The following is a 27,841-nucleotide window of genomic DNA, read 5'->3' as shown; positions in this document are numbered from 1 at the left end:
TTGTTTCAAGGACAAAAACCAAACAAATTAGTTGTGGCATTTGTAAAATCAAAGGCTTTATCTGGTGATTATAAATCCAATCCATTTCATTTCTTAAACTGTAACATTCAAAGCATATGTTTATATGTGGATGGTGTTCCAGTGTGGGGTAGCCCATTAAAATTAAATTTTGATGCATCTGAAGGGCAATCTTTTATGAGAGCCTACACAAACATGTTTCTAACAAATGGACAGTGGGGCAAAAACTCAGGACTGGATATAAATAGAGAGGACTTTGCCAAATCATCAACACTTTTTTCGTTTCAGTTAGAACCAAACTTTTTAGATGACAACACATTTCTTTCTCTTGTTAAAACAGGCAATGTGCGTTTAGAGGTTCAGTTTAAGACATCATTGACAGATACAACAAGTTGTATTGTACATAGTAGCTCTCCTGCTTTTTTTCAAATCAATTCACAAAGAGACATAATTACAGAATGAATACATCCCAAATTCAGTGTTGTTTAGATTGTTTCCCTTTGCTAAGAAAGTCTGTACTTGGGTGTTTATGCAGCAAACGAACTTCCTACAGAAATGAATATTCCATGTGGATTTATAGCAAATACAGATGATCATACAAAGACAGGAAGGCATTGGTGTGCCTTTTACTTTCCAAACTCTACCACCATAGAATATTTTGATAGTTATGGAATGCCTGTCAACTACTTTAATGACTATTTCCCTCAATACACATCAAATTTTTCATCACTTATAACAAATTCAAAGCAATTACAAAGTTTGTATAGTGATGTGTGTGGAATGTACTGTTTATTTTTCTTGATTCATAGATTGAATGGTGTATTGTTTTATGATATTGTAAATATGTTTTCCAATGATGTTCATAGTAATGATTTATGTGTATACAATTATGTCAGTAGCATGTTTAATGACTGTGTACAAAATCAATGTGTTTTTAACCAATTATGTAGAGCATTAATAAAAAATGTATAACTACATTAAAAGTGTTGTTGTTTTTCAATCTTAAGATCATTTATATTGCTGAAGTCTTCATATTAACATCATGACAAACACTGTTGTGAAATTTGAAAGTCCAGCTACTTGCATTATAGCGGGAGCGAGTGGTAGCGGAAAATCTACCTTTCTTTTTGAACTTTTTAAGAGTGCAAATTCCATGTTTAATGATGCTCCAAGAAAAATTATATACTGTTATTCAACTTATCAACCATTATATGACAGCATGAAAACACATGTGCAAAACATAGAATTCTTTGAAGGTTTACCATCTAAAGAAGATATGGATCTTTGGGCATACGACTCTGGATTTAAGATTTTAGTCATTGATGATTTAGTGCAAAAGGCTTCAGAAAGTATTGACATTGTGAACTTATTTACGATTTATAGTCACCACAAAATTTTTTCAGTGTTTTTTGTGGTACAAAATCTGTTTTCTGGAGGAAAGTATTTCCGAACTATTAGTCTGAATAGTCATTACTTTGTATTGTTTAATAACCAGAGAGACCAACTTCAGATTCAAACACTTGCTCGTCAAATGTTTCCAGGTGATTTAAAATATTTTATGGATGCCTATAAAAAAGCAACACAAAACAAATACTCTTACTTACTCGTTGATGTAAGCCCACATTCAAACAAGTTGTATAAATTGCGCACCAACATATTTCCCTCTCAGACGTTGATTGTCTTTCGACCTGAAAAAGAAAAATATGAGTGAAAAAATGGAAAAGGAAAAGTATTTTTTAAAATTTCTCTTAAACACAAGTGAAAATCAACAAAAAATGCTGATAAAAGCATTAACAAAATCACAAATGAGTGTGATTGTGGAAGTGGTTTACAATATTCTCATTGGAAATCTAAAAATTTCCGACAATATCAAAAAGTCATTGAAAAGATATAGGAATGTCATTCGTAAGTTTGTGGTAAAAGGGCTATCACAAAAAAAGAGAAGAGCTCTCCTCCTAAAAATTTTTAAGCAATTTATTATATTAATACAACCTTGTGAGTCATGGCTCAAGAACTAGTATTGATTTCAAAATCAAAATATGAACATATGAGGAAGGAATTTACAAAAAGTGATAACAATAACCAGTTTCATCATAAAAAATTGGAACAATCATCAATACATAATAAATTGAACGATGATCCAAGAGATATTAAGGATACTTCACATCAAAAAGGAGGACAACTTTTAAATCCAAAGAAAACTAGAAATGTGTCCATAGGACACGGATGCCCCCACTTCGATTTTTTGTCACAGAAAATAAGCCATAATGATTATTCAGGATAATCTGAGGGCCCTAACTCCTAAATGATTAAAGCGATTTCCATGGCTATCGAACTTGATCAAGATATTATGGTCACAAACATGTGTTAAAAGTTTGGTGAGGATTGGACAAACAGTTTTCAAGAATTAGATCGGAAACAATCTTCGGGACGTATTTTTCAAGTCTTTTTTTGCAAATAAAGGGCCGTAACTCCTAAATGACAAAAGCGATTTCCATGGCTATCGAACTTGATCAAGATATTATGGTCACAATCATGTATGTAAAGTTTGGTGAGGATTGGACACATACTTTTCAAGAATTAGATTGGAAACATATATTTTTGAAGTATTTTTGGCAAAAAAGGGCCGTAACTCCTAAATGACTAAAGCGATTTCCATGACTATCGAACTTGATCAAGATATTATGGTCACAAACATGTGTTTAAAGTTTGGTGAGGATTGGACAAACGGTTTTCAAGAATTAGATCGGAAACAATCTTCGGGAATTTTTGGCAAAAAAGGGCCGTAACTCCTAAATGACTAAAGCGATTTCCATGACTATCGAACTTGATCAAGATATGATGGTCACAAACATGTGTTTAAAGTTTGGTGAGGATTGGACAAACGGTTTTCAAGAATTAGATCGGAAACAATCTTCGGGACGTACGTACGTACGTACGTACGTACGGACAAGGGCAACCCTATATGCCGCCACTTTGTGGGGGCATAAAAAGTTTGTAAAACGATCAAATATTGTTTTTGAAAAAGCATGGCCTACTACAAAAGATTTATTAGAAACAAAAGGTCGTAAAAGAACAACTACAAAGACAGAACAATCACCAAAGAAAAAAATGAAAATTGAGCTTAAAACGACAAAAGCTATTGTTAGGAAAAAACCAACCCAAGAAAAGTGGATCGTTTACAATGTATAAGCTGGAAAAGGTAGAATATTTAAAGCATTTCTGACTTGAAGTGGGATCAGTTTAACATTAACCTTCAAACATGGATGATCAGTTTTAGTGATTACCTTACTTCAAAATATGCGCATGAATATGAGGAATATCAGAGACAAAAAAGGATAAAATTGGATTCAAAAATATTTGAGTGTGATACTTGTGGAAAACACTTTAAGAACAAGACTTCTTTGATATCTCATGCGCTCACACACAAAAGTTTTTACAATTGTGAAGTTTGTGGAGACAAATTTAAAAGAAAAGATTATCTTAAAAAACACTTGTCTAGAAAACATCAACAAACTGGTGGAAAAATAACTCCATATAATCAAATACCTCCAAGCAGCGACACCCAAAGCTCCTCTTCAACAAGCAATGTAGATCATACAACAGGACTTCTCACCACTTCACAACTTCAGAACGAGCACAGCTACAGTCAGCTATCTACACCATCTTCTACTGCAAGAACACCGCTCTCTCCAAGTCCTCACCTTCAAAATGAACACAACTACAGTCAATTATCTACACCATCTTCGACTGCAAGAACACCATCATCAACACCATCATCAACACCAACTTCCACTGCAAGAACACCATCATCTACAAAAATGGACCACAGTTATGAACATGCTATTAATGAAAACATTCAAGATTTCACCATACAACCAAATCAACATGAACAATATGATCTGTTGGCATTTTTTGCCAATGCCAATAAAAACATTCAAAATATTTTAGAAAAAAGACTTCAATTGTATCCTATTAAATGGTATTTATCAGTGCAGGTTGAGCTAGTGAAACACACAAAAGATGGAGACAATACATCAACTCCACATTTTAGATCTAAGAGTTATAGAAGTTTAAATTTGATAACATTTGATGAAAACAACTTAAATGAAGCATATAAGAGAAAGCTCTGGGTGGATTCTCAAACAAGTATTAAGTATAACTGTACACACTGTGAAATATTCTCAAGTGTCCGGATCTAGTTTTGTAGAGCTACCAAAGCCTCTTATTAACTATCAAAGTTTACTAAACATAAGAAATCTTGACCAAAAGTGCTTTCTATGGTGTTGTTTAGCATCCCTTCATCCCTTGGATTCCCCTCTGGTGAGTGATTATGAACAATTTGAAAATGAATTAAACACAAAAGGTCTGCTGTTTCCAATGTCATTGAATCAAATAAATCAATTTGAGAAGCAAAACCCATTTTTGTCTGTAAATGTGTTTACTTTTGAAGACAATGATGTTCTTCCACTACGCATTACAAATTGTCAAAACAGACTCCATCATATTGACTTATTGCTTTTGCAATCAGAAAACAGTTCACATTATGTGCTTATAAAAAACATAAACAGGTTTCTTAGTCATGGTAAGAAAGGACATCGTGCATATTACTATTGTCGATATTGCCTCCATGGATTTAGTAAACAAAGTTTATTAGATGATCACCTTTCATACTGTCAAGTCCATGATGCTCAAAAAATTGAACTTCCATCAGGAGCAGACTGCTTTCTTGAATTTAAAGATTATGAAAAATCACTGTGTGTCCCTTCTGTTATTGTGGCTGATTTTGAAACATTAAATAAACCAATAGAGACTAACAACCAAACAGCTTCAACATCAAAAAATCAATTGTTAGAACCCTGTTCCTTTGGATATAAAGTTATTTCAACTGATTCAAAATTAACCAAAGATACTGTTATCTACAGAGGTCCAGATGCACCAAAAAAATTGTTAGAATGTCTTTTACGAGAAAGTCATGAAATACAGCAACATATGCAAAATATCAAACCCCTAGTTTTAAAGGAAAGTGAAGAAAAACAGTTCGAACAAGCAAACACATGTTGTTTATGTCAAAAAGTATTTGGTAACAAGGAAAAGAAAGCACGACATCATGATCACACAAGTGGGAAATACATAGGAGCTGCACATATGAATTGTAATTTACAATGTACCGGTAAACAACCCAGTTTCATCCCAGTCATCTTCCACAATCTTAAAAATTTTGATGGTCACTTGCTTTGTCAAAGCATTGGTACATTCAAAAATTATAAAATCAATTGCATCCCACAGTCAGTTGAAAAGTATATCAGTTTTAGTATTGGAAATCTTAGGTTTATTGACTCTTTGGGTTTTCTCCCTTCATCTCTTGGGACCCTTGTAGATAACTTAGCTCAAAATGGCCCACAGTCTTTCCATCACTTTCATTCAGAAATCAAAGATCATGGAAACCTCCTGCTAAGAAAGGGTGTTTATCCTTACGAGTTCATGACTGACTGGGATAAATTTGAAGATGCTGAAAATATATCAAAAGAAGACTATGAACATGCAAAGCAAGTATATCAAACATTTAAACTAAAAAGTCTTGGAGAATACCATGATCTCTATTTAAAAACAGACATATTGTTATTAGCTGATGTTTTTGAAAATTTTCGTGATATGTCACTGAAGTGTTATGGTTTAGACCCTTGTCACTTTTACACCAGTCCGGGATTGAGCTGGCAGGCAATGTTGAAAATGACTGAAGTCACTCTAGAGCTCATGACAGACATTGATCAAATTTTATTTATCGAAAAAGGAATTCGAGGTGGTATTAGTCAAATATCAAATAGATACAAAAAAGCAAACAATGAATATTTGAATGATTATGATCCTACAAAAGAAACCTCATTTCTAGCTTATTATGATGTCAATAATCTTTATGGTTACAGTATGTCACAACAACTACCAACAGGCTTCTTTAAGTTTTTAGAGAAGGAAGAAATTGATACTTTTGAACCTGAAAAAATACCAGAGGATGGATCTAAGGGGTATATTCTAGAAGTAGATCTAGAATATCCAAAACATTTACATGACAGTCATAACGACTACCCATTAGCTCTGGAACGTAAATTCACACCCAATGAAAAATTATCTCCTTATGCTCAACATGTGTTGAAACATTTACACAACAGTGAGGAACTTCCACCCAGAGCAAAGGTGGAAAAATTACTCAACACTTTAGAAAACAAACAGAATTATGTACTTCACTATCGCAACCTGCAACTGTATCTCCAACTCGGTCTAAAATTGAAAAAAATACATAAAGTATTAGAGTTCCAACAAGAGGCTTTCATGAAACCCTACGTTGAGTTCAACACCAAAATGCGACAACAAGCCAAGACTGCTTTCGAGAAGAACTTCTTCAAACTCATGAACAACTCGGTCTTCGGTAAGGTTGTTGTTTTTTGTTGTTGTTTTTTTGTTTTTTGGGGGTTCGTGTTAATTATTGCATTGTTATCATTTTTGTATGATCTGCCCGTATGTAATTTATACAATAAATTTATTGTCACTTTCATACCACTAATACTTATCTACAAAAACAACTGTTCAATAATTGTCAGGCGTAGTTTCACTTTTTGGTATTTCATTCATCTTCAATCAGACGCTTACAAGTGCTCATGTACAATTATGAACCTAAAGTAAAACTGACCAAAACTAACTACCGGCAAGTAAAAAGTGTATTTTTCGGTTCCATTTTCATATCCCTCATCCAAAACACAGGTATCTAACGACGGATACCATCATAAAAACATATATTGAGCAGTTCAATTTTGTTTACTTTCAGGAAAAACCATGGAAAATCTTCGGAAGCATCGGTCCGTAGAACTTGTTCATACAGAAAAACGACTACAGAAGGTGTCATCCAAACCCACTTATAAGATGCACCGGATTTTTTCTGAAGACCTTGTTGGTGTTGAATTAAGTCGCAAAAAAATTAAATTAAATAAACCAATTTTTGTTGGAATGAGTATCCTTGATTTGTCAAAATATACCATGTACGATTTTTATTATAATCATTTGAAAAATGTGTATGGTAGCAACGTTGAGCTAGAATTAACGGACCCAGATTCATTTTTAGTATCATGTACAACACCGGACATTTTCCAAGATATGTTGGTCTATTCACATTTGTTTGACACTTCAGATTTCCCTAAAGATCATTTTTTATATAGTGACTTCAACAAAAAAGTAATGGGAAAAATGAAAAGTGAAACAAATGAGAAATGTATTAGTGAATATTGCGATCGAAAATGTATGCATTTAAGTGTGATGATATAGACGAGAAAAGAGCAAAAGGGATATCAAAAGCGGTTGTTAAAGAATCATTGACTCTTAATGATTATAAACATGTATTATTTAATAATTCTCAAATGCACTCAACAATGCATTCATTAAGAAGTCATAACCATAAAATTTATCTGGAAACAATCAGCAAAGTAGGATTATCTAGTTTTGATGACAAAAGATTTTTATTAGAAGATGGAATTAAATCATATGCTTATGGACATTATAAGATACAATACATATAATTTCTATGTTTTATACCAAATTACATCTAATTTCATGTAATTTCATGTGATGTTATCTACTGCTCTACTGTTGAAATGTAACCTAAAATAAATAAAAAAATAAATAAAAATGTATGATCTTTGTTAAACAAATTGTTTGAATTCAATTATAATCAACTTTATTTGTATTTGCATTGTATTGTACTTATAAGAAAATAAATATTAAAATCTTGTCTGATATTTTATTTATTGATACAACATACCGGAATGGTATAAAATAGCTCGTCAGACATGTCCTCAACTTATAAATCTCAATTTGGTCTTGTTAAATTTTAAAATATTGTATTAATGGAATGAAATAGTTATACACAAAAATAAATAATAAAAAACATTCACGTTTTCATTACAATAAGATCGAACACATCTTAACATTTCTGTAGGGTTGATTTAATGAAATGTAAACGATACATCATACCTTTAAGGTATGAGGTTATTTGATAAAGAAATTGTGTGAATCCTTTACCGATTTAATAAAAATAGTGAAACTCAAAAGAAGCTAAGAGAGGACAAAACTGTTATATCTTCAAAACCTACTTTTGGTGGTCAAAATAAAAGATTATTTAGTAAGTTGTTTGAAAAACTTTCATGTCATTGTAAGGTTCAACGGAGGTGTCCATAATGATAAACAGAGTCCAGTGAATCGAGCGCTGGCATTTGACAATGGTTTAATAAGTGATTTATTGTGATAGCTCACCACAGTGGAAGTGCTTTAGTCATCCTGAATGATAAACTAGATATATGATAACGACAATCTCGTCTTTTGAGCCATCAGCAGCTAATTTAACTGTCTTCACTTTTAAGTTTTTATAATGGGTACGTTGGAGAGTAATTGGGTGGCTATTAGATATGGTGTTGTTGTACGAATTGACACTAAACGGTCAGGCTTTAGTCATTCAATTTCTTGAAATCACTTTCGATCACGCGATGGCTGGGTTCTGATGAACTTTTGTTTGTCAATGACCTGTGATCTTACATATAAAAGAATCCGTTTGATCACATATAAAGATGGTGGAGGTTATGATAAGTCCATCGTCTGATGAGGGAAAACAATACCATTAAATAGATCCTAGGTCGATGACCCTATGTTAGAAACGTTGGATGAGTTGTCCTTTGACATACAATACACTGATGTGGTTAGTGTGACAATGCTATTGTTTATATCCCTTCTATTGAAATGAATACTGTTAATCAATGGAGACCCAGTTAAACAATGACCCTTTGTCTTGGATTTCAAACAATGGTTAAATATGGCCGCTAACGCGGGAAACCGTCAAATATGGCCGCGAGAGTCCCCATGGCCGTTAACGCGGGAAATCGTCAAACATGGCCGCGAGAGTCCCCTGGCCGTTAACGCGGGAAATCGCCAAAGATGGCCGCTAACGCGGGAAACCGCCAAAGATGGCCGCGAGAGTCCCCTTTTTACCCTACTAATATACAGCATATTCAATAGAGTTCTGTCTGCAATGCTGTTCAGCTGTGAAATATACGGAATATTCAATACAGATCTGTCTGCAATGCTGTTCAGCTGGAAAATATACAGCATATTCAATGCAGTTCTGCCTACCATGCTGTTCAGCTGGAAAATATACAGCATATTCAATACAGTTCTGTTGGCAATGGTGTTCAGCTGGAAAATATACAGCATATTCAATACAGTTCTGCCTACCATGCTGTTCAGCTGGAAAATATGCAGCATATTCAATACAGTTCTGCCTACCATGCTGTTCAGCTGGAAAATATACAGCATATTCAATACAGTTCTGCCTACCATGCTGTTCAACTGGAAAATATACAGCATATTCAATACAGTTCTGTCTGGAATGTCAACTGTTTATCATTATCTTATCTCTTATTTTAGCATAAACTTTATGGAGGAACATACTTTAACTGACAAAATCTTGTTTTAATGAATATGCATGAGGCAGGGGAGACAACTCTTCTTCCAATGATTTTGAATTTTACAATTTAACATTTTTCAATAACGCCGTAGTATCAGTAGCCTCCATTGCAGTGTTCTTCACTGCTGACAAATATTATTATAATGAAAAGACAGACCCGGTTCAATTCCAGCTTTCGCCAGAATATTTTTCAATGGGAAAGCATCTAGTACATTGCAGAACCAATAAAACTGATTCATTAATTATTCATGATTACGAGATTTTCCCAGCCAAATCTCCGACAGTACACAACAAAGCATAGCGTAGTAGTGTATCGGGGGTATATCCGACGATGAAGACAAGCTAGACAAACATGTAACCAATGACCTTATATTTTAACATGAATTTCTACCAACAAGTTACTGAGAAATGGCTGTAAATGAGAGTTTTTCAAAAAATCAAGGGCAATAACTCCAAGTACAATTGACCAATCCCAAAAAAAAATGAACAGGCATCATCCCAGTATAGTAATTCATATTTATTTTAAGTTTCATGAAATTCTGCCAGCTAGTGACTGAGAAATGGCTGTGAATGTGCATTTTTCAAAAAATCAAGGGCAATAACTCCAAGGACAATTGACCAATCAAATTTTTTTTTGGACAGGCATCATTCCAGTATAGTGGATCATATTTATTTTAAGTTTCATGAAATTCTACCAGCTAGTTACTGAGAATACGCAGGTGACGGACGGAAGGAAGGACGGACGGAAGAAAAGACGGACGGAAGGACGGACGGACAACGCCATTTCAATATCCCCCTCCCTATTTCATAGGCGGGGGATAACTATAACTCAAGTGAGTGAAGCACCTGATATTTCATAATATAGATTACTATATACAATGCCTGGAAAGTACTAACCTGGTCTTCTGAGATATTGTCTCCGACCATCATGTGTAACACGGCCAACAATTCGTCTCGGGAGATCTTCTCATCACTGTCCAAGTCATACATCTTGAAAGCAACTGAAAACACAGAAAAATCAGCATAATATATGCTTTATAAAGCTATTTTGCAGAGGCATCCGTAACACAATTTTCTGAGGCTTAGACATATTTTATTTTAGAAAGTTTATATTCAAATACCAAGAGTATTTACGAATTATAAAACTTTATCCTTGAGAATCCAAGAAATGAAGGTTTGCTTATTTATCATTTCTTAGGTAGTTAAACCAGTTTGGAAAAAACAACAAACTTTTTTACGCATTCACCTCTGCTTAAAATTGAAAAGGTTTAGTATTGCAAAGGGAAGTAATCCATGATTAGAATATTGCTTATACTCCACAATTCTAAATTTAATTGCCTTAAATCTGACTCACCGATACACACGCCAAATAAGGACTTTAATGCAAAATCCAATATATTTTAATGTGATATGCTATGGGACGATATTCATAAAACTGGTGTGAATAATTTCAAGTTGAAACTAGAGATTGCTTTTTCGAAAAAGCGCATGTCTCCCCCATTGTGTGGTCGTAGGTGAGAAATAATCAATGATGGATCCCAAAATCAATAGGGGCCATCAACTAGTCATGACTAACTGGCATACCAAGTATGAAGTTCCTGGGTGTAAACGTTCTTGAGTTATTGAGCAGAAACCGGTTCTTCACCTCAAGGTCAGTGACCTTGACCTTTGACCAACTGATTGCAAAATCAACTAGACATCATGACCAACCTCACTTCAAAGTTTGGTGAACCTAGATCAAAGCATTCTCCTGATATTGCACGGAAATATTTTTTTACATTAGAGGTCACAGCGACGTTGACCTTTGACTTTGTGACCCCCCCATAATATAGTAGTTTTCTAAACCTCATGATCAACCTCCCTACCAAGTTTGGTGAACCTAGGTCAAACCATTCTCAAGATATTGAGCGGAAATGTTTTTTACATTGGGGGTCGCCGCGACCTTGACCTTTGACCTAGTGACCCCAAAAACAATAGGGATCTTCTACACCTCATGACCAACCTCCCTACCAAGTTTGGTGAACCTAGGTCAAACCGTTCTCAAGATTTTGAGCAGAAATGTTTTTTATATTGGGGGTCGCCGCGACCTTGACCTTTGACCTAGTGACCCTAAAAACAATAGGGATCCTCTACACCTCACGACCAACCACCCTACCAAGTTTGGTGAACCTAGGTCAAACCATTCTCAAGATATTGAGCGGAAATGTTTTTTACATTGGGGGTCGCCGCGACCTTGACCTTTGACCTAGTGACCCCAAAAACAATAGGGATCCTCTACACCTCACGACCAACCTCCCTACCAAGTTTGGTGAACCTAGGTCAAACCATTCTCAAGATATTGAGCGGAAATGTTTTTTACATTGGGGGTCGCCGCGACCTTGACCTTTGACCTAGTGACCCCAAAAACAATAGGGATCCTCTACACCTCACGACCAACCTCCCTACCAAGTTTGGTGAACCTAGGTCAAACCATTCTCAAGATATTGAGCGGAAATGTTTTTTACATTGGGGGTCGCCGCGACCTTGACCTTTGACCTAGTGACCCCAAAAACAATAGGGATCTTCAACACCTCATGACCAACCTCCCTACCAAGTTTGGTGAACCTAGGTCAAACCATTGTCAAGATATTGAGCGGAAATGTTTTTTACATTGGGGGTCGCCGCGACCTTGACCTTTGACCTAGTGACCCCAAAAACAATAGGGATCTTCTACACCTCATGACCAACCTCCCTACCAAGTTTGGTGATCCTAGGTCATGCGGTTTTCCAGTTATCGATCGGAAACGAAGTGTGACGTACGGACGGACTGACGGACTGACGGACTGACGGACTGACGGACTACCGGACTACCGGACTACCGGACTGACGGACAGGGCAAAAACAATATGTCTCCCCCAGAGAGGGGGAGACATAATTACCTCATTTATGATTATTATTATTTTAAATACCCTCAAATTTTCATCTCAGTTTTTCATATTTGCTTATTCATTTAGAACTGTTTTGCTTATATTTATACCATTGTGTACAAACATTGTAAATTATCTTTCAACACAACTAAGAAAAAAGTAAGTTCCACTAACAATCTTTACATAACTGACCGCACAAAAATCTTGTGAAAAGCCCTCGATTTACTCATCTACATAACTGACTGCACACACAAGCACTGTGCTAAGCCCTCGATACACTCTTTTACATAACTGACTGGACACCATGTCTTGTGCTAAGCCCTCGATTCACTCATCTACATAATTGACTGCACACACAAGTCTTGTCCTAAGCCCTCGATTCACTCATCTACATAACTGACTGCACACACAAGTCTTGTCCTAAGCCCTCGATTCACTCATCTACATCCTGACTGCACACACTAGTCTTGTGCTCAGCCCTCGATTCACTCATCTACATACCTGACTGCACACACTAGTCTTGTCCTAAGCCCTCGATTCACTCATCTACATACCTGACTGCACACACTAGTCTTGTGCTAAGCACTCGATTCACTCATCTACATAACTGACTGCACACACAATTCTTGTGCTCAGCCATCGATTCACTCATCTACATAACAAACTGCACACACTAGTCTTGTGCTAAGCCATCAATTCAATCATCTACATAACTGACCACACACACAAGTCTTGTGCTCAGCCCTCGATTCACTCATCTACATAACTGACTGCACACACAAGACTCAATGAGTCAGCCCTCTATTCACTCATCTACAAAATAAACTGACTGCACAGACAAGTCTTGTGCTCAGCCCTCGATTCACTCATCTACATACCTGACTTCACACACAAGTCTTCTGCTCAGCCCTCGATTTACTCATCTACATAACTGACTGCACACACTAGTCTTGTGCTCAGCCCTCGATTCACTCATCTACATCCTGACTGCACACACTAGTCTTGTGCTCAGCCCTCGATTCACTCATCTACATACCTGACTGCACACACTAGTCTTGTGCTCAGCTCTCGATTTACTCATCTACATACCTGACTGCACACACTAGTCTTGTGCTCAGCACTCGATTCACTCATCTACATCCTGACTGCACACACTAGTCTTGTGCTCAGCACTCGATTCACTCATCTACATCCTGACTGCACACACTAGTCTTGTGCTCAGCACTCGATTCACTCATCTACATCCTGACTGCACACACGATTCTTGTGCTCAGCCCTAGATTCACTCATCTACATGACTGACTGCACACACAAGTCTTGTGCTAAGCCCTTCATTCACTCATCTACAAAACATACTGCACACACATGTCTTGTGCTAAGCCCTCAATTCACTCATCTACATAACTGACTGCACACACAAGTCTAGGGCTAAGCCCTCGATTCACTCATCTACATTACTGACCGCACACACAAGTCTAGGGCTAAGCCCTCCATTCACTCATCTACATTACTGACCGCACACACAAGTCTAGGGCTAAGCCCTCCATTCACTCATCTACATAACTGACCGCACACACAAGTCTAGGGCTAAGCCCTCGATTCACTCATCTACATAACTGACCGCACACACAAGTCTAGGGCTAAGCCCTCGATTCACTCATCTACATAACTGACCGCACACACAAGTCTAGGGCTAAGCCCTCGATTCACTCATCTACATAACTGACCGCACACACAAGTCTAGGGCTAAGCCCTCGATTCACTCATCTACATAACTGACTGCACACACAAGTCTAGGGCTAAGCCATCGATTCACTCATCTACATAACTGACAGCACACACAAGGCAGGGCTAAGCCCTCGTTTCACTCATCTACATAACTGACCGCACACACAAGTCTAGGGCTAAGCCATCGATTCACTCATCTACATAACTGACCGCACACACAAGTCTAGGGCTAAGCCATCGATTCACTCATCTACATAACTGACCGCACACACAAGTCTTGTGCTAAGCCCTCGATTCACTCATCTACATAACTGACCGCACACACAAGTCTTGTGCTAAGCCCTCGATTCACTCATCTACATAACTGACCGCACACACAAGTCTTGTGCTAAGCCCTCTATTCACTCATCTACATAACTGACTGCACACACATGTTTTGTGCTAAGCCCTCTATTCACTCATCTACATAACTGACTGCACACACAAGTCTTGTGCTAAGCCCTCTATTCACTCATCTACATAACTGACAGCACACACAAGTCTTGTGCTAAGCCCTCGATTCACTCATCTACATAACTGACCGCACACACATGTCTTGTGCTAAGCCCTCGATTCACTCATCTACATAACTGACCGCACACACAAGTCTTGTGCTAAGCCCTCGATTCACTCATCTACATAACTGACCGCACACACAAGTCTTGTGCTATGCCCTCGATTCACTCATCTACATAACTGACTGCACACACATGTCTTGTCCTAAGCCCTCTATTCACTCATCTACATAACTGACCGCACACACAAGTCTTGTGCTAAGCCCTTGATTCACTCATCTACATAACTGACCGCACACACAAGTCTTGTGCTATACCCTCGATTCACTCATCTACATTATGAAACTGACTGTACAAACGAGGACAATGAAAACTTACATTTGAGTTTTTCTTCCCTTGTGTTGAGTTTATTCTTGCTTTCATTAGACTTAGTGGGTCTGAATCTGGCCAGTACGCTCATAAACTGCTTGAAGTTGACGGTCTCTTCATTGCTGGAATAAAAATACACACTTAAATTTTCTTAATTTTGATAATTTAAATTCTTTTGGCATCATAAAATATCATTTGCGCGGTATAATACATTTAAATATCGTTAATCCAAAGTCGTCTGGACCAAGAAAAAAACTCTGGATAAAAGATATTTCGAATTAAAATTATAAGAAATTTATTAGAAAATGACAGCGTTGACACCACTTAAAACACCCTTCCCTTTCACTTCTAATTCAGTTATCCTCCCACGTTGGTTACAGGGCCAATCTACAGATTGTTCGGCAGCAGTTTAGTTTGACAGTTCAAATGATGTTCACAGCGTGTAAATCAGCCATTATACAATCTACACTACCCAAAATAAATCTCATATTATCTGACAATGATGTTTGTTACATACGCGTCCTGAAAGTCATTCTTTAACAAGCGCTAAATGTGCATCATTTTCACATCAAACCTAACTATCGCCGTATGTATGACGTGAAAACTATGAGATGACCGAGTTTGAAACAATGGTTGATAAATAAGTGCAAAAATACTGATTTGGGACCATAATTTTAACTTTGAAATAGTGATAATTCCGAAATAGCCATTTCTAATTATTGATGAAAAGATGAAATAATTCAGGACCAAAAAATAAGAAAACAAAAAATAAATTTGAAATAGCAATAATTTGTTTAAACAGTGTTCTGATAAACAGAGTTTAAATGAATTTGAGATGCAAGGTACCTAGGAGTATGTTTAATTCCAATATGTTTTTTGTTTTTCTTTCAACATTTTGTGAATCAGACCCATGCCTTTTATGTTTATGAAAAATCGGTCAATTGGACTGATAGTGGGAACTTCAAATTTACCTAAAAATGAAAAAGAAAGCCTATAAAAAAACTGAAAAGTTAATAAAATGAGTTATTTTCTTCCTAAATACACCACATTTCACACGTGGGAAAAAAAGTATATGTTTTAGCTTGGGACGGGGCAGACATTAAGGCCCCAAAATTGTCATTTCATTTTTAGTATACAATTTTATGGCTCTTCTGACATTGATAAGCGAACATTCACACTAACGTGGTTAGATTGATGATTTAACAATCCCAGTATGAGCCGGGTCATATCTGTAGCCTTGGGTTTATTGATGATTTGACACAGGCATCTTAAAGCTGCACTCTCACAGATTGAACGTTTTGACAACTTTTTTTGTCCTGGAACGAGCCAATTTATGCGAAAATGCATGTAAACAAGTCATTTAAGACTGCTGACAAAACATTAGATTGCAGATTTTTATATTAAAGTTCAATAATTGATGTTTTTTGTATTTTTTCTTAAACCGCTGTTCAGTTTTAGCCATAAAACATTAATTTTCTAACAGAAATATGAAAGTCTGTGATCTGAATTTTTGGCAGCAATCCTTTACCACTACTTTGCAGATATTTACGCAATTTTTTTCTCATTCTAAGACAAAAAATAAAAAAAGTGGAAAAACGGTAAATCTATGAGAGTGCAGCTTTAAGTTTTAATCAGACAAGATCAATTTTATGTAATTCCTACAAATAGGTTATTACTCTCAAGCTATATGGCTGGTCATTGAACTAGCCTTGGCTTTCAAAGGTATTGATTTGACAAGGTGATTTATATAATTAAAGGGCAACAACTCATGAGTGACTTGAAGGAAAAAGCTCGTAAATGAACCAAGAAAGTTTGCCCATACACATTCTGAAAAAAAATTGTTGAAGATTGGACAAAGGCTTTTAAAGTTATCAGACATTTCATTGATTTAAGATCATTTCCAAAGTTAATGGGCAATAACTCTTGATCGATATGGCAGGTTATCGATTTTGTCTGAGATATCATGCACATACCCATTCTCATCAAATTTGGTGATGATTGGAAAAATGCTTTTAAAGTTATTGATTGGACATAATACTTGACACTGCCCAGCCGCCAGTATGCCACAGATAAAAATAGTATACTTTCAGTTCTATGAACAGACGTATAAAAAGTAAGAGTCGGATACAGTTTTTAAAATACAGTTGAACACCGCTATTTCAAACACCGTTTATCCAAAATTATTGCTATTTTCAAAATTATTTTTCGGTCTCCATTTTACTCCTTCTTTGTTAAACTAAATTTTTGGTCTTAAATCCAAAATCGTTATTCCAAAATAATCGCTATTTCAAAGAAAAATTACGGTCCCGATTTGGTTTTTCACACCTATTTATAAATTCTTATTTCGAACTCGATCGTGTCATAGTTTTTCACACCATTCTGTGAATGCACTCAGGCATCGGCTTGAGGTGACAGTGGAGCACAATGAGCGCTTGTTAAAGAATGACATTGAGCACGTGTATGTTACAAAATGAGCGATTCATTTAGTTGATGTAGTGCGTATATAATTGCTGGTTAACACAATTTTATTCGAAAATGTCTACCTCATCTGATTCAATCGTCGCATTGCATAAATGTGCTGTCATTTTGTTTTAAATGTTTTATGTTGTTTTAATAAAGAAGCATAATAACGAATTAATTGTCAATTATTAAACACTAAATCAACAAATATTTTTGTATAGGAAAGAAAACTCAAACTGAGTGTATCGTATTGCTAACGTGTAACCGACATTGAAATCTTCACGTCATCTATAATTCGCAAACACTCATTTGCAGAAAATTGTTAATCCGAAACATCGCTATTCCGAAGTAATTTATTGGGTCCTTACGATTTCAGATTAAGGGCATTCAACTGTAGGTAATTTTTTAGTACTATCACCAAAAACAAGTGTCAAAAATCAAGGAGCAGTTTAGATACACTGTTGAAAAAATAAGACAACATTAAAGAATAAATATGTCAACACAGCAAGAATTTAGCGGATATCCTGAGGAAGCCGTTGTTTGACGTTGAAATGAGAACATTCACCTTAACGTTTGGTATGGTTGACCCAGGTCATATGATTAGCCTTGGGTACAGGACCAATAACGTTATTAATCATTTGAAAGTGTCTGTTCATTACTTGAAACTTGAAACTTTCCTCATCATCAGTGTTAATATCGAGCTAATTGTTTCCTTATTACCTTAATCAAAGGCAAAATATATCCTGTTCACACACCCTAAAGCATAATGACAATTTACGTAAGAATGTTAACCTTTTAGTCCTCAAATGACTGGTGACAAATCAAGATAAATCAATTTTACCTTATGGCGATTTTACTACATAAAATTATTTCAATATTACCAAATTATGTTCACACTTAATTGTTAGGAATTGAAATTTTACAAGTTAACAGACATTGCGTCAAAATTTGGTTACCCACCTGCAGAGAATAATCTTAGGGAGTTAAAACATATTATGTAACATCTTTATTACTAAGGTTTTAGCTGAAGAGTAAGGAAGGTGCTGTCCTTTTTTGGAAGCACCCTTCTGCCATAACGGAGACTGGCATGGCCCCCTTCTGCCTTCATAGAATTAAATGCTTAAGAATAAATATTTAATTTAATTTATTAAATTCATATTTAATAAGAACCTATAATAAGATTATAAATGCATACAAACTTTACATATTTTGTGGTTTAAACCTAGAATTGCTTCAATTAAACACAATTTCTAACTTTTTTGGTGAATTATAATGTTTAAGTATTTCACAGCTACATTGCACCCTGATCCTCTTCTTCAGCGCCCTGTCTTTTCCAAACCTGACTCAAACGCTATTATGACCCAAACCTGACTCAAGCGCTATTATGACCCAAACCTGACTCAAACGCTGTTATGACCCAAACCTGACTCAAACGCTGTTATGACCCAAACCTGACTCAAACGCTGTTATGACCCAAACCTGACTCAAACGCTGTTATGACCCAAACCTGACTCAAACGCTATTATGACCCAAACCTGACTCAAACGCTGTTATGACCCAAACCTGACTCAAACGCTGTTATGACCCAAACCTGACTCAAACGCTGTTATGACCCAAACCTGACTCAAACGCTGTTATGACCCAAACCTGACTAAAACGCTATAATGACCCAAACCTGATTAAAACGCTGTTATGACCCAAACCTGACTCAAACGCTGTTATGACCCAAACCTGACTAAAACGCTATTATGACCCAAACCTGACTCAAAAGCTATTATGACCAAAACCTGACTCAAACTCTATTATGACCCAAACCTGACTCAAAAGCTATTATGACCCAAACCTGACTCAAACGCTATTATGACCCAAACCTGACTCAAACGCTATTATGACCCAAACCTGACTCAAACGCTATTATGACCCAAACCTGACTCAAACGCTGTTATGACCCAAACCTGACTCAAACGCTGTTATGACCCAGACCTGACTCAAACGCTGACTCAAACGCTATTATGACCCAAACCTGACTCAAACGCTGTTATGACCCAAACCTGACTCAAACGCTATTATGACCCAAACCTGACTCAAACGCTATTATGACCCAAACCTGACTCAAACGCTGTTATGACCCAAACTTGACTCAAACGCTGTTTTGACCCAAACCTGACTCAAACGCTGTTATGACACCAAACCTGACTCAAACGCTATTATGACCCAAACCTGACTCAAACGCTATTATGACCCAAACCTGACTCAAACGCTATTATGACCCAGACCTGACTCAAACGCTATTATGACCCAGACCTGACTCAAACGCTATTATGACCCAAACCTGACTCAAACGCTATTATGACCCAAACCTGACTCAAACGCTATTATGACCCAGACCTGACTCAAACGCTGTTATGACCCAGACCTGACTCAAACGCTATTATGACCCAGACCTGACTCAAACGCTATTATGACCCAAACCTGACTCAAACGCTATTATGACCCAGACCTGACTCAAACGCTGTTATGACCCAGACCTGACTCAAACGCTATTATGACCCAAACCTGACTCAAACGCTATTATGACCCAAACCTGACTCAAACGCTATTATGACCCAAACCTGACTCAAACGCTATTATGACCCAAACCTGACTCAAACGCTGTTATGACCCAAACCTGACTCAAACGCTATTATGACCCAAACCTGACTCAAACGCTATTATGACCCAAACCTGACTCAAGCGCTATTATGACCCAAACCTGACTCAAACGCTATTATGACCCAAACCTGACTCAAACGCTGTTATGACCCAAACCTGACTCAAACGCTGTTTTGACCCAAACCTGACTCAAACGCTGTTATGACCCAGACCTGACTCAAACGCTATTATGACCCAAACCTGACTCAAACGCTGTTATGACCCAAACCTGACTCAAACGCTATTATGACCCAGACCTGACTCAAACGCTATTATGACCCAGACCTGACTCAAACGCTATTATGACCAAAACCTGACTCAAACGCTGTTATGACCCAAACCTGACTCAAACGCTATTATGACACCAAACCTGACTCAAACGCTATTATGACCCAAACCTGACTCAAACGCTGTTATGACCCAAACCTGACTCAAACGCTATTATGACCCAAACCTGACTCAAACGCTATTATGACCCAAACCTGACTCAAACGCTATTATGACCCAAACCTGACTCAAACGCTATTATGACCCAAACCTGACTCAAACGCTATTATGACCCAAACCTGACTCAAACGCTATTATGACCCAAACCTGACTCAAACGCTGTTATGACCCAAACCTGACTCAAACGCTATTATGACCCAAACCTGACTCAAACGCTTTTATGACCCAAACCTGACTCAAACGCTGTTATGACCCAAACCTGACTCAAACGCTGTTATGACACAAACCTGACTCAAACGCTATTATGACCCAAACCTGACTCAAACGCTGTTATGACCCAAACCTAACTCAAACGCTGTTATGACCCAAACCTGACTCAAACGCTATTATGACCCAAACCTGACTCAAACGCTATTATGACCCAAACCTGACTCAAACGCTATTATGACCCAAACCTGACTCAAACGCTATTATGACCCAAACCTGACTCAAACGCTATTATGACCCAAACCTGACTCAAACGCTATTATGACACCAAACCTGACTCAAACGCTATTATGACCCAAACCTGACTCAAACGCTATTATGACCCAAACCTGACTCAAACGCTATTATGACCCAAACCTGACTCAAACGCTGTTATGACCCAAACCTGACTCAAACGCTATTATGACCCAAACCTGACTCAAACGCTGTTATGACCCAAACCTGACTCAAACGCTATTATGACCCAAACCTGACTCAAACGCTTTTATGACCCAAACCTGACTCAAACGCTATTATGACCCAAACCTGACTCAAACGCTGTTATGACCCAAACCTGACTCAAACGCTATTATGACCCAAACCTGACTCAAACGCTGTTATGACCCAAACCTGACTCAAACGCTATTATGACCCAAACCTGACTCAAACGCTGTTATGACTTATCAAATTTTGTAACATGGGACTCCATCATTCTGACTTTGTGTAGGTACCACGCACACTACCAACAACGTGTTGCCACCGCGGGCGAGATTGTGTCATCGCGGAAAAGCGCAGCAATATATTCCGCTAGCTAACCGGTGGTGTGCGTCTTCTGCTACCGTATATGACTTCCAGAAATATCAACTTGGCATATCACTGCGATGTGGCGTAGCGCAATATGCAGGTATCTTTACAGGTTCCGTTGGTACAAATAGAACTTGGTACAGGTAAATTGAACCAATGCTCGCAGAACGGATTTCACTCGATTGCGAGGGTAAGCGAACTCATCGCCCAAACTTGATAATTATATCACTGGAATATTTTGAGTGTTAGTAAAAGTTAATTGAACCCAAACTATTCCTGCGAAAAGGCTTTCACGCCTTTAGGAAGAGTTTGTACAAGATTATTGTACATTCTTGTAAGCGTCAAAATTACTTAAACAAAATTGAACTCATTTTTCATTTAAAAAGTAATCATTGTTATTTTTTCACAATCTCACAAGTTTAACAAGAGGGAATTTGAAATTTAGATTTTTGCGAATAAGGTGAAAATGGCATCTGAATACATTTATAGTTACTGTTGCAAAGCATTATTTTCAGGGATCAAACTATTTTTTGATAATGAACCAAGGTTTGTAGATTACGGTTCAAGTTTGTTTACTAAAACTGACTAGAATTATATTTATAAGACGGGAACAAAGAATAAGCCTTAAAAAAATTGACAGCTACCTTAATTACTGTTATTTAACACTTCGCAACGCCTCGTTCGCGTTGACACCACGCAGTGGAACATGGGGAAAGTTATAGAAATGAACGCTGTGGGCATTTTGCTTTTATCACGGCGTATAGTGAAAATTAGATTCAAAAGATAACAGCCGCAGTAAGGATAAATCGCGGCGATGAGCAAAATGTGCAAAAAACGCGTGGTTGGCTTGTACATGAAGTTAAATTAAACACGCTTGACTGAACTAACTAAGATTTGATCATACATGTACAAAAATCGCTTTTGATTCTTCAATGCTAGAACTTCTTTAGATACATGTACATTCGGCCAAAACGTTCAGAACTTTGTTAAAGTCAACAACGTTTTTAATGTCGACGTTGAAATCTGTCAAATCTATAATGCACTGGAAGTTTTATGAATATTCTTGCGATCTGCGGTAAAATATTTCTATCAAGATTATAGAGTCTGTCTCAGCTGTACTTTTTTTATTTATATGATGTAATTTAAACACAAATCATTTGAAGAATACTTTGCTTTGACTTTTTTATACATCTATTGAATTATTGAAATATTGTTTTAAAGCTACATTCTCACAGATTGAACGTTTTTGTTTTTTTTTGTCTTGGAACGAGCCAATTTATGCAACCATGCATGGAAACCAGTGATATAAGGCTGCTGACAAAAGATCAGATCGCAGATTTTCATATTTAAGTTCAAAAATTCATGTTAATATATGCATTTTTCTTAAACTGTTAGTAACGCTTTTAGCCATTAAACATTTATTTTCTAACAGAAATATGAAATTATGCGTTCTGATCTTTTATCAGTAGTCTTACATCACTGGTTTGCAGATATTTACGCAAAAATTGGCTCATTCCAAGACAACAAAAAAAAAAGTTGCCAAAACAGTAAATCTGTGAGAGTGCAGCTTTAAGTATGGAACAGAGAACAAATTTAACTTATTACCTCTCTAAGAAGAAAGAGTGCACGATTCTGTCACCCAGAGGATTAATAGCGAGCTCAGGAATTCTCAGGAAGTCTTCTCGACTGAAATGGAAATTCGAAACAATACATTTTGTGTTAAACAATAAGTGAATTGAATTTGAGACCATTATAACTCTAGCTGTTGCTTTTTTCAGTATAATATTGTTCTAACCTAAGTTGTTTATTCCTTCTTTGATCATAAATAAAATGTTTTAAACAAATTTTTGGACAAATAGGGCACCTGCAATTATTCTGGTAGGTCCTAATAATCATGTTGTTTAAAATTTCATCATTGTGATATTATACTAACATATTTGTAGAAGAGTTCTTTTGCAAATTAAGGATTGTCAAGTCATCTAAAATCATTGGCACTAGCTGTCACAAAATAAGCCGTCCTGTTTTAGGACACCAAGTTTGGTGATAATTGGTTTTACACAAGCCAAATTTAGTGAGCGGACACTGCTTTCTACCAATTCGAGGGTCAAAACTCTGAAATAACTAAAACAAGGGGACTGATATCAAACTTGACCAATATATTTTGTCTTCAAACGTATTGTCAAAATTTGGTGATGATCGGACAAAGAGCTTTTAATTAGTATTTATTATTAAGGTATTGATTTGACAAAAACAATCTTAGGTAATTTCAATAATTAAAGGGCAATAATTGATGAATGACTTGAGAAAAATGGCTTGTTAATGAACTTGTACAAGATATTCATGATGCCTAAATACATTTTGAAAAAATATATTGAAGATTGGACAAAGGCTCTTCAAGTTATTAGACAAGATCAATTTTAGGTAATTTCTATGATGAAAGGGCAATAACTCTTGATCAATATGGCTGGTCATCAAACTTGTCTGAGATAGCATGCCCATACCCATTCTCATCAAATTTGGTGATGATTGGGAAAATGCTTCTCAAATTATTGATTGGACAACAAACTTGACATCGCCCACCTGCCGGTATATATATTCAAATTGGTAAATTTTTACTTATCACCAAAAAATACGACTGTTGAAAAAAAAGACAACATTCAAGAATGAATAATTCAACACAGCAAGAAGTTAAGAGGACATACCTGAGGAAGCCGTTGTTATTCTTGTCTAGACTTGTGAATCTGCTGAAGAGGCGAACAATCTGGTTGTGGGAAACTGTAAAGTATCAGGAGATTGTTTCAAACCTTAGTCTACTCGGCTCAGAAAGTAAAACACAAATATCACAGCATTACCACACTAATTTAATCAAATGCTTTGATCTTGTTGACATGCTCAAGCTGTTTAACAACTTGTAAAGAACCTTTGTTTGTGCATGCATCAACAAAGTATTTTTATATTTGATATTGTTGAACAAATTGCACCGGAATACCTTTGGTTTATGTAAAATTTTGTTTAATTTGTAGATTTAATGTCATTTCCTTATATAATTTTACACTATCATCAGGGCTTCCATTAAAGGAAGTTTGGAAGTATATAACTCCCTAGAAATGGGTCAAAACTTCCAAAACCGATTCCTTGAAAGTACAAAAACTTCCATAATTTTGAAGAAAACTTCCAAAGTAGAAAGATTGGAAATTCAAAATATCAAAACAATGTGTCAATATTACTTTTATAGTCACACTTTCAATCAGTGTTTAAGTAAAATGAATTATTACAATATAAGTCTTTGAATTTGGTTAAAGTTGCAATTAAAAGTTTTTTAACATGCTAGTTGAAAAATAGTGGAAAAAGATGTCGTTTTTGGGAGACCTAAACTTCCACATTTCAGTGAAAAACTTCCAAAATTGATGAACAGGAAGTTCATACTTCCAGTTTCAAATTCTTAATGGAAGCCCTGTATCATAATAGTGTTAAATCACTTAAATGTATATCATTGCGTTATAAATGGTAAAATGCTACGTCGGAAGGCAATATTTTGCTTCGAATGAAGACTTTAAACAAAGATAACAATTCACAAATCTTCACCATTTTAAATGAAACAAAGGGCAGTCTATGCCACTAATAGATCTCAGCACCACCTTCGGTCTTTTACTAGGGTTTCATTAAGGGTTTAGTTTCTTAAAACACTTCGACAAACCTTTTCACAATACGGCCGTCTGACGGTGCACTGTCAAATATTATTTTGGAAACAGGTTTATCGAGGTGCTTGATGAAACTAATCACCCAATCAAACTTCGGTAATAAAATGAAGGCGGGGCTCTTTAAGCAGCATAAATTGCCCTTTTATTCATTTAAAATGGTGAAGTAAAAGAAAAGTTACCTTTGATTTAAGTCTTCATTTTTACGTAATCTATTATGTGGTATACACACACAAAAAGTGATAAACTCTAAACTCATATGTACATTGATTGCTGCATATAATATGACCAATATTCAAGATGTAGCAGCCCAGTTCGGCAGATGACATAGCCCAGACTGAAAAACCAAATGCTAAGATTTTAAATTCATACAGCCCATACTAAGTACATTTAGGCTCTGGCTGGTGAAACTAATGCACTAGTCATTTGTAACCACGGACCCTCCAGGTTTGAGGAATAGCGGGGACTTTGACTTTTGGTCCAGACAAGCCCGGGCAAAGTCCCCGCATTGCACTCTAGGTAAGACCCATTCCCCCGCTATATTTTTCGGGAAGACAAAACCACTGTATTTTTCCGGCACTGTGGGGCCACCTGGAAGGTAAAAACACGGCCCATTTCCCCGGCTATCCCCGGACCTGGGGGGGGGGGGGCGTGGTTGCAAATTGCTGGGGCATAATGCAATGTTTCTTTTGATTGACAATCAAAACGGGGCCAAAATTCTGCTCCAGCCACAATCGCTTAAAGTACACATAATATACAAGAAATGGACTCAAAATTCACAATCAAATTTTTTTTATATCCAACTCTAACCAGGTTAACTGGAACATATTTTTTTTAAATTTATGCAGTCAAATCTTCTTAAAATTCTTAAAACTCTTGATTTTAAAGCCGCACTCTCACTCTCACTGATTGACTGTTTTGGCAACTTTTTTTTAAATTTTCGTTTTATAATGAGCTTATGATTGCGTAAATGTCTGACAACCAGTGATATATTATAAGACAGCTGGCAAAAGATAAGTTCACAGTTCTTTATATTTACATTCGAAAATTTCATTCCTAGACAAAAAATAAAATACAGTTGTCAAAATTGTCAATTTGTGAGAATGAGAGTGCAGCTTTAAAGATGGCTTTGTTTTGTTTGAAAAATACTACAGAACTGTTAAAACCAAACTTGCCACCTGTGTGCACTCCGAGTGAACTAATTGTGCCCTATGGATAAACTAATGTACTGGTAGTTTATATAATATTAATAAGATAAGCAAGTATTGATATTTCTGGTCCAATCAGATTGGCCTTACTGTATTGATTTGGTATCACTGATAAAAGCATTTCCTATCCCAGTACATTATTGAACTTGTGTATCATGAAACAGTAATTGATGACTTTTGATGTACAGCCATTTTACTTTGCTATTAAATAAAGACAGTCAAGAGGTTTCTAAAAGTCATTTACTGGTCATACCGGTATTTGTCTATTTGTAATTAAAATGTACCTGGTAGATGAAAAAGGAATAAAACATTAATACATTAGTACTTAAATAAATACCATAACACTAGCAGATCCAGGTGGGCTGCAACCTAGTCGTGCCCTCCCTAAAATCTTCCCATTTTTCTTTTTAGATTAAAATCAGAGAGAACAAGAGCTGTCACAGAGACAGCGCGCTTGACTATTCCGCCGCTTTTCAGTGTAAGGATTGAAATTTTTTGGTGAAACATGCATGGATCACTGTTAGATTAGATTTCAATGCAATACATGATGTGCGGAGATATTAACATAAATGTGGTTACATGCAAAATTTAAACCATAATTTTCAAGTGTAATAATAAAGGGCCATTATTTGCAAAACACAGTTATCTAACTTGATTATTCAATTAGGTTGGGTGGTTGAATACCATTGTATAAAGTCTCAATGCAATTCATACAATAGTTGCTGAGATATTAACCTATGTGTGCTTACATGCAAAACCTTAACCAGAATTTCTGAGTGAAATAATAAAGGCAATTATTATTTGCATTAAATGCAAACTATAGTTATCTCACTTGGAAAATTAAGTAGGTTAGATGGTTGAGTACCATTGTATCAAGTCTCAATGCAATACCTCAAGCAGTTGCTGAGATATTAACCTTGCACGCAAAACCTTAACCAGAATTTCTAAGTCAAATAATAAAGGCCTATTATTTGCATTAAATGCAAACTAGAGTTATCTTCCTTGGTTAAATAAGTAGGTTGGGCAAACTAGAGTTATCTTCCTTGGTTAAATAAGTAGGTTGGATGGTTGAGTACCATTGTATCAAGTCTCAATGCAATACCTCAAGTAGTTGCTGAGATATTAACCTATGTGTGCTTGCACGCAAAACCTTAACCAGAATTTCTAAGTCAAATAATAAAGGCCTATTATTTGCATTAAATGCAAA

The 27,841-nt window shown here is 36.3% G+C and overlaps 1 protein-coding gene across 6 annotated transcripts in view; it reads right to left on the bottom strand.

Moving 5' to 3' along the window:
• Positions 1-27,841, bottom strand: part of LOC128207950 (calcineurin B homologous protein 1-like) — a 42,407-nt gene that overhangs the window by 12,634 nt on the left and 1,932 nt on the right. For 3 of the 6 annotated variants that reach the window (XR_008256781.1, XR_008256783.1, XR_008256782.1), the window contains exons 2-7: positions 24,431-24,503; positions 23,334-23,414; positions 15,090-15,202; positions 10,421-10,524; positions 3,568-3,722; positions 1,623-1,706 (exon numbers count right to left, since the gene is read on the bottom strand). Coding sequence is in view for 2 of the 6 variants with exons in the window: in XM_052911175.1 (XP_052767135.1) it covers positions 7,651-7,668; positions 9,292-9,354; positions 10,421-10,524; positions 15,090-15,202; positions 23,334-23,414; positions 24,431-24,503 (452 nt within the window). In the remaining 4 variants the exon portion in view is untranslated. Of the gene's footprint in view, positions 1-1,622; positions 1,707-3,567; positions 3,723-6,574; positions 6,667-7,637; positions 7,669-9,291; positions 9,355-10,420; positions 10,525-15,089; positions 15,203-23,333; positions 23,415-24,430; positions 24,504-27,841 lie in introns of those variants that run through there. The other 3 variants (XM_052911175.1, XM_052911174.1, XR_008256784.1) reach the window with 3 other exon arrangements.

Source organism: Mya arenaria, chromosome 11 (assembly GCF_026914265.1).
Source record: "Mya arenaria isolate MELC-2E11 chromosome 11, ASM2691426v1".
Taxonomy (NCBI): Eukaryota; Metazoa; Mollusca; class Bivalvia; order Myida; family Myidae; genus Mya; species Mya arenaria.
This window is presented reverse-complemented; position numbering and strand designations above follow the sequence as displayed.